At 57.9% G+C, this 11,889-nt stretch overlaps 4 protein-coding genes across 5 annotated transcripts; all 4 read right to left on the bottom strand.

Moving 5' to 3' along the window:
- Window positions 1-361: 361 nt before the first annotated feature.
- LOC122191155 (V-type proton ATPase 116 kDa subunit a3-like) lies at window positions 362-2,252 on the bottom strand. The gene is made up of 5 exons (XM_042891352.1): window positions 2,172-2,252; window positions 1,403-1,546; window positions 860-938; window positions 549-778; window positions 362-460 (listed from the first exon to the last, which is right to left on the bottom strand). The coding sequence occupies exons 2-5, from the start codon at window positions 1,517-1,519 to the stop codon at window positions 362-364; spliced, it is 525 nt and encodes a 174-aa protein (XP_042747286.1). The 5' UTR covers window positions 1,520-1,546; window positions 2,172-2,252.
- A 163-nt stretch (window positions 2,253-2,415) lies between these two features.
- LOC122191154 (NADH dehydrogenase [ubiquinone] iron-sulfur protein 8, mitochondrial-like) lies at window positions 2,416-4,021 on the bottom strand. 2 transcript variants are annotated; one of them, XM_042891351.1, is made up of 7 exons: window positions 3,958-4,021; window positions 3,534-3,581; window positions 3,382-3,447; window positions 3,142-3,231; window positions 2,896-3,068; window positions 2,697-2,825; window positions 2,416-2,624 (listed from the first exon to the last, which is right to left on the bottom strand). In XM_042891351.1, the coding sequence occupies exons 2-7, from the start codon at window positions 3,571-3,573 to the stop codon at window positions 2,493-2,495; spliced, it is 630 nt and encodes a 209-aa protein (XP_042747285.1). In that variant the 5' UTR covers window positions 3,574-3,581; window positions 3,958-4,021; the 3' UTR covers window positions 2,416-2,492. The 2 variants fall into 2 exon arrangements, with proteins under 2 accessions (XP_042747285.1, XP_042747284.1); XM_042891350.1 differs by having other exon boundaries at window positions 3,534-3,584; window positions 3,958-4,008.
- A 202-nt stretch (window positions 4,022-4,223) lies between these two features.
- LOC122191158 (aldehyde dehydrogenase family 3 member B1-like) lies at window positions 4,224-8,051 on the bottom strand. Its single transcript, XM_042891354.1, has 10 exons — window positions 7,529-8,051; window positions 6,938-7,118; window positions 6,201-6,311; window positions 6,007-6,127; window positions 5,768-5,853; window positions 5,553-5,634; window positions 5,070-5,456; window positions 4,831-4,997; window positions 4,643-4,742; window positions 4,224-4,439 (listed from the first exon to the last, which is right to left on the bottom strand). The coding sequence occupies exons 2-10, from the start codon at window positions 7,097-7,099 to the stop codon at window positions 4,243-4,245; spliced, it is 1,413 nt and encodes a 470-aa protein (XP_042747288.1). The 5' UTR covers window positions 7,100-7,118; window positions 7,529-8,051; the 3' UTR covers window positions 4,224-4,242.
- A 113-nt stretch (window positions 8,052-8,164) lies between these two features.
- Window positions 8,165-11,884, bottom strand: LOC122191156 (aldehyde dehydrogenase family 3 member B1-like; the record flags this gene model as incomplete). Its single annotated transcript, XM_042891353.1, has 4 exons — window positions 8,165-8,974; window positions 11,027-11,126; window positions 11,266-11,432; window positions 11,653-11,884. Coding segments are annotated over 4 exons (693 nt in total), but the record flags the coding sequence as incomplete, so codon positions are not given.
- Between the last annotated feature and the right edge of the window lie 5 nt (window positions 11,885-11,889).

Below are 11,889 nucleotides of genomic sequence, written 5' to 3'. Positions count from 1 at the left end.
CTCTGCTGTGGCCATGCCCCCACCTTGTGGCCTATTCCCAACCTTTCCCCTACAGCTTTGCTTACTGCCCCTGATGCATGGCCCATCTCCAGCTCTTGTCCTTGAACCACACAACTGTCCCACAGGCCCATCTCCAAATGGTCTCCTACAGTCATACCAGAGCCCCATGATCCACCTCCAACCCTCATCCCACAAGCCATACCGCCGCCCCATAACCCATCTCCAAACTTCACCCTACAGCCATAAAGCTGCCCCATAGGCCCGACTCCAACCCTCATCCTACCACTGCCACAGGACCTATCTCCAACCCTTACCCTACAACCACCTCTGCCCCACATTTGCCCCACATCCCCAGTTCCACTCACTTGATCTTGCGGTCAAGGTGGTGCTGCACAGAGGGGTCGAGCAGCGGCTCGTGCTCAGAGAACGCCCGGCTTGATGTCGGCGAACCAGGGGGGCCCTGCAGTGTCGGGGAGCACAGAGAGGAAGCTGTGGGTGACAGGGTGTGGGACAGATGTCCCCTTGGTCTGGTGGGTCCCGGCACCCACCGGCATGCTTGTGAGGCGCTGGCCTTCACGCAGGACGTGCAGGTATTGGCGCAGGTCCTGCAGGCGCCCTCGCAGGGCAGCACGGTTGCGGCTGACCTCGCGCAGCTCCCTCGCCAGCTGCTCTGATTGCTCCTGAACTCGTAGAGCCTCGCGGGCCACGGGTGCTGGAGGGTTTTCGGTGCACGGCCCCAGCACTCGCCCAGCCCCCTGCAGCTCCTGCTGCAGGAAGGCTGCAAGAGGAGATGTGGGAGAAGGGATCAAGGGGAAGGACCGCCCCCCCCAACCCAGCTAACCCCAGGTTCAGCACTCACTGAAGGTCTTCTCCATCTCCTCGCAGCGCCGCACCTCGCCCACAAAGCGCCGCTGGAAGGCGCTCACGTGGGGGTTCAGCTGGGGAAAGAGGGGCACAGTCATGGCTGTCAGCACTGGGGTGCACAGCAGCTCCGTCAGCATGCACCCATCCCCAGAGGACCCAAACCCCATGGCCCCTCAGCCCCCAAACCAGCCCACATGTGCCCACAGCAACCCAACTGCTGTGCTCACAGCACCCACACTCACCCATCCCAATTCCCCTGCACCCAGAACACACCAAAGCACCCAAGCTCAATATCCTGCATCCAGAGCATCCACACACACAGCATCCAAACCTACCCATCCCAATCACCTCACACCCACAGCACTCCAAACCATCTATGCCCCATTTCCTGTCCCTAAACCCAATCCCCCACACCCAAACGCCATTGAGTCTCCCCCCTGCACCCGTGCTACCCAAACCCCCAGCCCACCCTGCCCATCCCAACCTGTCCCACCACCCCAAGGCCATACAGATGGGGGTCCCTGCACCCCCTACATACATCCCTGAACTCCAGCAGCCCCCTCTCGCCCAGCTCACTGACACAGCTGTACGCCGAGGCCGAGTGCAGGAAGAGCTGCGCCAGGCAGACCTCCTCACTGCGGAACAGGGACCCCATGGCGGCCTGGTTGGGGGCACCCTGTGTCTGGGAGAGGGAGGTGAGCAGTCAGGGGAGGCTGCAATAGGGGTGGAATGAGATGGAGATGGGACAGATTGGGGTGGAGATAGGATGGGTTGGGGCAGTGGTATGGGATGGAGATGGGGTGGGTTGGAGTGGCGGGATGGAGATAGGATGGTGGGGTATTAGATGGAGAAACGGGATGGAGATGGGGATGGGATTGAGGAACGCGATGTAAAAGGGTTGAGATGGTGGGACGGGGATGGGACAGGCTAGGGTAGAGATGGGGTGGGATGGGGAGATCCTGCCGCCTCTCCTCAGCCGCGCTGTCCCCACGGCAGAGCTGAAGGGCTGGGGCCAGGGGAAGTCACACGGCACTTCCCGGCTGAGTCGGCCGCGGTCACGCCGTTCCCGGCACTTCGCTTGCACAACGCTGTCCCACCCCCAACTCCCTCCTCCCCCCACCCTCCCAACTCCTTCCCCCACCGCTCCACGCGGAGCTCAGCTGCATCTGAGTCACAGCCAACGCGCCCCCGGCCTGGGGGACCGAAACCCCTCATCCCCGCCCCTCGGCCCCGGCGCCCGCCCCATGCTGTCCCTCCCTCCTCCCGGGATTCGCAGCCGTGAGCAACCCGGCACCGCCCGCTCCTACCCGGTGCTCGGTGGGGAGGGCCGGGCTCTTCCTGGGGGAAGAGGAAGTGCGGAGCCCGGCCCTTCGCTGCCCACAGGAACACGCCGGCGCTTCGGGGGCGGCACTCCGGCAGCCGAACCCGCCCCCCAAACCTCCCCAACGCTGGAAACTCCTCCACAAGGTGTCCCCCGCCCCAGTGGGCTGCAGCCCCCAGGACCAACGCATCCTCCCCCCGGCTACAGAATCAGACAAGGCAGGCACGAGCTCGGGTGTAGGAAAGGGCTGGTGGATGCCCACTTTATTAACGGGATTTGGGGGGCACACGGTGTGGTCTCCCCACCATCACCGGTACAGGTAATCAGCCTGGATGTTGGCCGCAATCTCAGCCTCCCACTTGTCGCCGTTGTTGAGCAGCTTCTCCTTGTTGTACAGCAACTCCTCGTGCGTCTCCGTCGAGAACTCAAAGTTGGGACCCTGCAGGGTGGGAGACATTCAGCAAAGGATGCTCAGGGTTCCCATGGCAGGTGGGTCCCGCTCCCACCTCACCTCCACGATGGCGTCCACAGGGCAAGCCTCCTGGCAGAAGCCACAGTAGATGCACTTGGTCATGTCGATGTCGTAGCGCGTGGTGCGGCGGCTGCCGTCTGCCCTGGGCTCAGCCTCGATGGTGATGGCCTGTCCCCAGATACAGTGTCAGAGAAGGGGGAGCCCCGGGAACAGAGGATGGGACACGGGGGGTGCTCACCTGTGCGGGGCAGACGGCCTCACAGAGCTTGCAGGCGATGCAGCGCTCCTCGCCCGATGGGTAGCGGCGCAGCGCGTGTTCCCCACGGAAGCGTGGGCTCAGAGGACCCTTCTCAAAGGGATAATTGATGGTGGCCGGCTCCCGGAACAGGTAGCTCAGTGTCATGGCCAGCCCTGTGGGAGCATAGTGTCACCCCCAAGTGGAGCACGATCTCACCTCAGGGGTGGGACACAGCACAGGGCTCACCTCGGAAGAGCTCTGTCCACAGCAGGGTCTGCGCAGCACGGTCGGTGATGGACTTCATGTCCATAGCCGGCTCCTGGATGTTGACATACTCTGTGGGGGGGCACAACGCCATCCTCACCCTCCACGGAGTGGGGGGACGGCAGCAGCTTCCGCTTTGTGGGGATGGTGATGGGAGGGGAATGGGGTTGGGAAGGGTCAGGGTTGGGATGGGATGGGGACAGGGATGGGGGCAGTACTCACTGTAGCACTCCCGGGGGGTGGTAGTGCTGAGTGCTCGCAGGTAGCACAAAGGGGGAACAGGCGGACCTGGGAAGGACAGAGTGGAGGGGAGGACGTGCCAGCAGCACGGAGCTGGCAATGGGGTGCAGGGTGGTCCCGGTTTGGCCACTTACCTGCCCGGGCAGCCCGGTGCAAGAAGCGTAGCGCTGCCATGTGCTATCCTGCTGCAGGAGATGCTCAGCACTGAGGGGGTCCTGGGCAGCCCCCCAGCACTGCTTCCCATAAGGGAACACCAGGTGCCCCCCTCCCCCGCACAACACCCCACAGGGGCATCCTAGCAGCTGGGTGAGGGATCTGGGCGTCCTGCCCCCCCTCGCCCCAGAACACACACGGGACTTCCACCTCCTGCCCCCCACCCAAGAGAACCGGGTGTCCTGTCCACATTCACTCTCCCACAACACAAAATGGAGCCGAATTTCCTGCCCCTTCCCCACGCAAGGAAATCCCACATCGCCCTCCCTTTGAGATGACACTTCAACCCCAAGCCTCCCCCAACCCCAAGTCCCTCCAGGCCCCCTTTCCGCCCCCAGGCCTCACCTCCCCCAAGGACCCAGCCGTCCTGACCCCTGGCCCGCCCCCAAGGTGCAGTGCGCAGCCGCGGGGAGCAGCAGCGCATGCGCACAGCGGTGCTGGCTTCACCGGGCGGGACCACAGCCACGTTTCGCACTCTATTGGCCGCTGCAAGCCGATTGGCGGCAGTAATAACCATTCGTGCGGGAGAAGGGGCGGGCTTCCTCGCGGATTGGCTAGGGGATGGCAGGGCGGCGCGGCGATTGGTCAGGCGGAGATGAGGGCGGAAGGAAGCGTTTATTGAGACGGCGCTCAAAGCAGCGTGCAGGCGACGGTGCGGCGGCGGCTCTCCACGGTGGTGCGGAGTAGCGGCAGGCGGCGCGGGGCGTACGGCGGGTAGCGGAGGTTGTTCAGCGCCTCCCGGCCGTCGGCACGGAGCAGGACCGAGCGGAGGTGCGAGAAGGTCTCGAAGGTGAAACGGCCGTGGTAGCGGCCCATGCCGCTTAGCCCTGAACGAGTGAATGAAGCCTCAGGGCCTGCGACGGTGCTAGGCCGCGGCACTGAGGGTGAAGGAGGACCTGGACCTGGACCTGATAGACGGGGCAGAGGGATGGACGGACAGAGGGATGGGTGGACGGCCCAGCAGGTAGACAGGTGGATGGACAGACAGGCAGATGGACAAAGAGGCAGACGGAAAGACAGATGGACATACCGATGCCACCAAAAGGCAGTGAAGTCAGTGTCATGTGCATGATGGTGTCATTGGCACAGAAGCCACCACTGCTTGTCCGCTCCAGCAGCTGACGAACCACCTTGGATGGGGGAACGTGAACAATGAGCACTATGAGCAGTCACCCCATGTTGTCCCTGTGGATACTGGGACGTGGAGGAAGCTGCCACCTTTGTGCTGGATGAGAAGACATAGAGTGTCAGTGGCCGTTCCCGGGCATTGATGAAGGTGATGGCATCCTCCTCACTGGTCACTGTCAAAATGGGCAACACAGGGCCAAAGATCTCTTCCCGCATCACTGGGTCATTCTCCTGGACGTCCACCAGCACTGTGGGGGCTGCAGGAGCAGAGACAGGTCATCCCGCACCAGATCCAGCAAGGGACCCCCCCGCGCATGCTGTGCCCTCACCGATGTAGCGCTCCTTCTCGTCCGTCTGTCCCCCGATGGCCACACGCCCGCTGCGCAGCAGCGCCTGCACTCGCTGGAACTGTTTGTCTCCCACGATGCGGGCAAAGTCAGGGGAATTGCGGGGTTCGGGGCCGTAGAACTCTGCGATGGCCTCACGCAGAGCAGGCACCAGCCTCTCCCGCATCTCCACGCTGCACAGGACGTAGTCAGGCGCAACACAGGTCTGCCCCGCATTGAAGAAGCGTCCCCAGGCCACCCGCCGGGCCACGTTCTGCACATTGCAGTTGTCAGACACGTAGCAGGGGTTCTTGCCCCCCAGCTCCAGCGTCACCGGTGTCAGGTGCTTGGCAGCAGCCGTCATTATGATCCTGCCCACTGAGGGGCTGCCTGTGGACAAGGGTTGTAGCGTAAGCTGATCTTGTCCATTTCCTTTTGTGTCTCCTTGCCTTGGAGGTGTAACCAAAGCCTCCCCATGGGACGCACCAGTGAAGAAGATGTAGTCAAACTTGTTCTCCAGCAGCCTGGTGGTCTCCTCCACTCCGGCAGTTACCACAGCAAAGCAGTCCTGTGGTTTAGGAGAATGATACAGGATACAACTCAGCTGTGGGTTTTTTTTTTTTGTTTTTTTTTTTTTTTTGTTTTTTTTTTTTTTGTCAGGATATAGAGGGACAAGAAGCTGTGGCCAGCAGCCTTCCTACCTTGTCAAGGTAGCTGGGCAATGCCTCGGCCACCAGCCTCTCCATGTTCCTGCTGATTTCGGAGGGTTTCAGTACAACACAGTTACCTGTAGGACAAGAGCTCCTTCCCAGTGAGGAGCTGGCTCTTGGGGAGCAGAGAAACCCACCACCATCACCGCCCTTGGGGTTGGGAACTCAGGTTGCCTACGTGGAGGTCCTGGTACCCTCGTTGGGTAGTAGGGATGCAGCCTCAGCCTTACCAGCAGCGATGGCCCCAATGAGGGGCACTAGGAGGAGGTTGATGGGGTAGTTCCAGGGCCCGATGATGAGCACTACCCCATAGGGGTCCTTGTGGATGAAGGCCGAGTCCAGCTGTGTTGCCTGCAGCAGGAAGGAGATTGTTAAGGACCCACTGTTCCGATCCTGCCCATCCCTGGCAGATGCCATCCTGTACCCAATTCTTGTCCACGTTCTCGTCCTTCATCCAGGCACCCAGGTTGTTTAGCGTGTGGTTGAGCTCACTCCTGCAGATGGATATCTCAGAGAGTTCCACTTCGAAGGATGGCTGAGGACATGCAGGAAGACATCATGGTCACTACCATCACCCCACTGCAATGGTTTTCCTCCCAAGCCCCACGCTCACCCTCCTAGTAGGGTGTGGTGGCCTCAGTAGGGCCAGATGCCACTGTTGGCCTTGTGCTGTGAAGACAGGTGGCACTGTCTTCCATGTCTACCACATGCCACCTATGTAACAATGTGCTACCTGGCCCCATACCACTCTGTGCCACCGTGTTCTGGGGCATAGCAGAGACTCAGGTTTGGAGACACATGTTTGGTATCTCAAGAGCTTTAGCTCCACTGATAGTAGAACAACACATGCAGCTCTGGAGGTGCGGATGGGCACAAGGAATTGAATTGTGCTCAGCAAAAGCTTCTGCAGAGCTGACTGAACCTAATTCTGTGTGATCAGGAGGCCTGCTTTGTGGTGTCCCATTGTGGGTGTCTCCAAAGCTGAGTTGAAGGTCACAGCAAAAAGCAGAGGCCACCTCTCCCCAAGCAACCATGCGACAACCCCAGAGAAGTGCAGATGAGCAAAAGGGAGGAAACTGATGGAGAACAGATAGGAAAAAATGAGGGGGAAAAAGTGAAGGAAAGTCAAGCACTTCTCACCAGCAGCCCCATCCCTCTCACCTTGCGCATGTCCAAGGCAGTGGCCTCCAGGATGTCCTGCTTCTTCTCCTCCAGGAATCGGCCCAGGGCCTCCAGCTGGGCTGTACGGTATTCCAAGGGCCGTGTCCTCCCTGAGAGCCAGGCTGCCCGCAGGTGGCTCACCAGCCCTGCGTGGTCACTCATGGCACAGGGTGGCTGTGAGCTGGTGAGGATGGGAGATGTCACCCCCCCTGAGGTGGAGGAGAACACCCAGTGCCAGGGTGAAATCCACCATCATGTACCAAGCTCCTGTTGCAGCATGCTGCGTATGCCTGGCCATAAAGCACAGCCAAGAGCAATGTGACCCTGTGCTGGGCAAAGATCAGGGTGCATCAGAGTCTGTCTTCATGCTCAAGAATGCATGTCTGTGAGTGTATTACAGATTGCTTGAAATCACTGCTGCTAAACATATATCAATGCACTTTTTAGGTTATATAGATTTCCCACTAGAGAAGTAAGCACATGGACTGTTCATCCATACACATAAAGTAAGTACAGACTTACAGCCATTCAGCCATACACACATCTTAGCTATTTATGATATTGGTGGCACAACACTTGCCAAATCTCTACCTGGAGTCAATCGAAGACAGAGCAGCCTTTGGAGAGAGTCTGTGCTGTGGAGTGCAGTGTTATCCCGACATCCCTAGCAGTCTTCTGTCTGTCTGTCCAATGCAGAAAAGGGTTTGGATGTGTTTGTGTGAAAATCCGTCTAGGACAGATAAGGATCCGGAATCTTTATGCCTGATTTGCATATTGGGAAGTGGGCGTAGAGCACAATCTTCCTGCTTGAGTCTTGATCTTGGTTTCTTTGTCTTGCTGGCTACGCCTCAACAAGAAGGGCACCAGGCGAGCATATCAGAGTCATTCGGGCCTCCAGCCAAGCACATGGGAGAGGTCTCAGGTTCCACAGCCAAGCCAGCATCCACCTTCACCAGCATGTTCCCTGGCTTGTCTGTCAGGTGAACCCAACAAGAAGTTTGGCTTTGTGAGCCAAGGCGCTGGAGTTTGGTTCTCACTCTCTTAAGGTACAGGATGGGGTGAGGAACAGGAGGCATACGGAACTGGGAGCTTCATCTGCCGACAGTCAGCCAGTCACCAGCCAAACCTCTCGAGCACCTTGACCCCCTTCTTTGGAAGCACTTATCAGCCTGATAATCACTGTTTGGCCAGTGGACTTGATCAGCACAAAGTTCACAGACACCAAGGTGAATAAGTGCAGTTATCTTTACTTCAGCAAGATAAGTGAGATTAAACAGCAAAGATAGAACGCGGCAATGCACTTAACCATTAGTACATGAGGATTGTGATTAAGAAAGTTATGTCCCCAATTGCCCTCATACTTTACCTTCATCCAGATCTGCAGTTGCTGGGAGCCCAGTTGCAGCAATGATCTGGAGAGCCTTTCCCAGCAACTGGGAGGGCCTGCGTGATGCATCTGCTCATAGGTGAGGGCTCCAACTTCACAAGGGTCCAGCTGGGCATGGGTGGATGTGGGGAGCACGGGGAGATATGAGGGGTGGTGGGAGATGCGTGGGACATGCCAGGAGACATGGGGGAAGTGGGAGTTGGGGGGCACTGAGGGCAAAGTGGGGCACCAAGAACTGGGGGCCACCATCTATAGTTGGTTCCACCCCCAAGCCCCAACTCTTTTCTTTTCTCCCATCCCACTGGCTACCAGCTCCACCCCACGCTGATAGGCAGGAGGCCCTGGGTGTCACCAAGCCAGCGACAGGTACAGCGAGGCACTTGGAGTCAACAGACGACATTGATGGCTGGAGGGCCCCCGCGGCTGTGGAGGCACCAGGGCGGTCGTGGCGGTGCCTCAGAGCAGGAGGCATTCCCCCCGGCGCTTGACCGAGGTGGCAGCGCGGACCAGCCCCATCTTGTGGGCGCTGTAAGGGGGGTAGCGCAGGGTGTTGATGGGCTCCAGGCCGGTGCCACGCTGCAGGCAGCCGCGGTGGTGGGTGAAGGTGTCGAAGGTGAACTGGCCGTGGTACATCCCCAGACCGCTGGACCCTGCAACGCACAGCATACAGCGACCCGCGGTCGGTGAGCCGAGGAGAAACGTGGGGAGGGCTTGGGAGGGCAGCGGGACAGAGAGCGAGGGGTGGAGGGGCCCCCAACAAGGCTTCTGGGCTCCCGGGTGGGGGAAAAGCTCCCGGCCGCACTCGCAACCTCAGTGTCACCGTTTGCGTTCTTTAGCCCCAGCGCAAAGCGCTGAGCACCGGGCGAGGCTCAGAAAACGTGGGCAGAACAATACTTTGGCAGGGCATCACCTCCTCGCTAGGAGGAGCTGTGTCCTCGAAAGCCTCTGAGCCGAGGCGGGCAGGCTGAAGCCTTTCTCCTCATACCGCTGCCTAGGGGAGAGGATCTGAAGTGCCGCCTCCTTGCTGCCCTCGTGCAGAGGAGCTGAGCTGTTCCCAGCCTCATGTGGTTCTTCTTAAAGCTTTTGATAAACAGGTTTCATTTCTTTGTCTTTCTTTCTTCTTGCACTGCAGCTTCCTCCTTCCCCTCTCAAGTTTCTGTTCTGTTTTTGGCTCTAAATGCAGCAGTGGAAGTTCCTGGTCCCAAAACCTCAGGTGGTGCCAGAGTGGCTCAGAGCAGACAGCAGCAAGCAAGAGCTTCCATCAGCCCCACTTACCTACTGCAGCATCTTCTCTACCATGAGCACAGCCTCCCCAAAACACCTCCTCACTCTACGAGGTCGTGGTGATCTTTCAAGGTCCCTTCCAACCTTCAAGGTCCCTTCCAACCTTCCTGTGCTGTTGTTCAGTGGTTGTTCATACTCAGCCCCAAGAGGCAGGGAGATCACTGAGCCAGCTGAAACCTCTTCTGGAGAACAGGAGCTGGCAGTAAAGCTCATCCTCAAGCCTGGGTGTCTCCATCATCTATACTCCTTCATCACCAAGGAAAAAGCAAAGCGCTTCTTGCTAATATGTTTGCTTTTTTTTTTTTTTTTAACCTAAATAGAATGGGTCAGAAGAGTGACGGTCCCAAAGTGCTGTTTCTGTCCCTGAGCTGTGAAACCACATGTCACCGGGGTGCTGTGGTGTTCAGGAGTTTCCTGGAACTTAAGGAGAACTTGAGTAAGTGCCCTTCTGGCATAGCAAATCCTCTGATCTGGAAACAGATGGAGGCTGGGAGACCTTCTGGAGGTCCACACGTGCTCTGCTCCTACTCACACATCTGCATAGGGTTGTGATAGAAAAGAGTGCAGAACTGGACCCAGCTTTGCCTGTGCAAGACTTCAGAGAAAGAAAGGGTGGGCAGAAAGCATCTACAGTGGCTCAGAAGTCAGCCGGCACATAGGAGCGTAGGACTTACAGTGGATATGGACTTCCTTCGTGTCATGAGGGATTCCTTGCACAGTGTTTGGAGTTCATCAAATGCAAATCTAAAAGCACTGCCTGGTGGCCAGGATACATACAGAGGAGACCACAGCGTCACAGGAAATAGAGCAACAGCTGCCTTTTCCAGGAGGAAACCCCCAGCAAAAGGGTCAGAATAAGATTTAGAGCTTTTCAGGGTCTGCCAAAAATCTTTGCAAAAAGCTTTGTGTGGAGCAATGAGAAGGACCACCAGGAGTTGCACATTCTTCAATGATTTCTCAGTTCTGAGATGGGATGATGGTAAATGCTTGTGAAGCTTTTCCTTGTCATGTCTCCAGATCCAGATGATCTGGATTCAGTGCTGTCTATACCTCAAGAGCTTTCTGCAATATGTGGCTTCAGGTGTTTGCTGAAAGGGACTTCATATGCTTAGAAATTCATAGGAAATTGTGCTGTATTCAGACCTGCAGCCCAAAATGAAGATCCTTGAAAAACTTAAAGTCTAGAGATATTCCTCTGCTGGCGCTATCTCAGATTTCCTACTTCTTAAATAAGACATCTCCACATACATAAGGAATGCTGCCTGGGACAGCAACCACTGAGAGAAGAAAGCTTTCGGTGCTTTTCACACACTGTGGCTGCAAAGCCATGGAGCTCAGCCCTGGGAGCTGAAGCCAAGGGTGCAGGTGGGACAAGCTGGGGGCTCGCATCTGCCTCAAGCTTGGAGGCTTGGACCTACCGATACCACCGAAGGGCAGCGAGGTCAGCGTCACGTGCATCAGGGTGTCGTTGCCACAGAAGCCCCCGCTGCTCGTCCTCTCCAGCACTTGGTTCACCTCCTGGAGGGAGCACAGAAGGGGACATGGTGCTGATGCCGTGACCCCAGCTGCCATCCATCCTGCAGAGCCAGGGCCAAAATCCTTCAGCCAAAATCTTTGGTGAGGAGAGTTGGCCAGATGCACAGCCAGGGCACTCTACCTTGTTGTCGGAGGAGAAGGCATACACAACCAGAGGCCGTTCATGGCTGTTGATGAAGTCAATGGCTTCATCCATATTGGCCACTGTAATGATGAGCAGGATAGGGCCAAAGATCTCCTCCTGCATGGCAAGGTCAGAGGGCTTCACATCCACCAGCACAGTAGGGGCTGCAAAGAAAGAAACCTGAAGGTGTCAGCCGTGCCTGGAGGTTGGGGATGCTATCTTCATCTACAGTGCACAGGTCCCTCCTCTAAGGCCGGATGCCTCACCAAGCTGCCATGCAAACTAAATGTCCCTTCTCTCTCCTCTCTGGCTGCAAGACCCTGTCCAAAATCCACACCACCTTATGCAAGGGTGAGCAGGATTATCTGAAATTCAAGCCCTCACCGATGTAGCGCTCCTCCTCGTCCGTCTGTCCCCCGATGGCCACACGCCCGCTGCTCAACAGCGCCCGCACGCGCTGGAACTGTTTGTCCCCCACAATGCGGGCAAAGTCAGGGGAATTGCGGGGCTCAGAGCCATAGAACTCTGTGATGGCCTCACGCAGAGCAGGCATCAGCTTCTCCTGCATCTCCATGCTGCACAGGACGTAGTCGGGCGCAATGCAGGTCTGCCCCGCATTGA

Source organism: Lagopus leucura, unplaced genomic scaffold, assembly GCF_019238085.1.
Source record: "Lagopus leucura isolate 7727_CA_CO unplaced genomic scaffold, USGS_WTPT01 59936-0_obj-0_obj, whole genome shotgun sequence".
NCBI classification, from domain to species: Eukaryota; Metazoa; Chordata; class Aves; order Galliformes; family Phasianidae; genus Lagopus; species Lagopus leucura.
The sequence above is the reverse complement of the archived record's forward strand: the minus strand, read 5'-3'. Positions and strand labels throughout refer to the sequence as shown.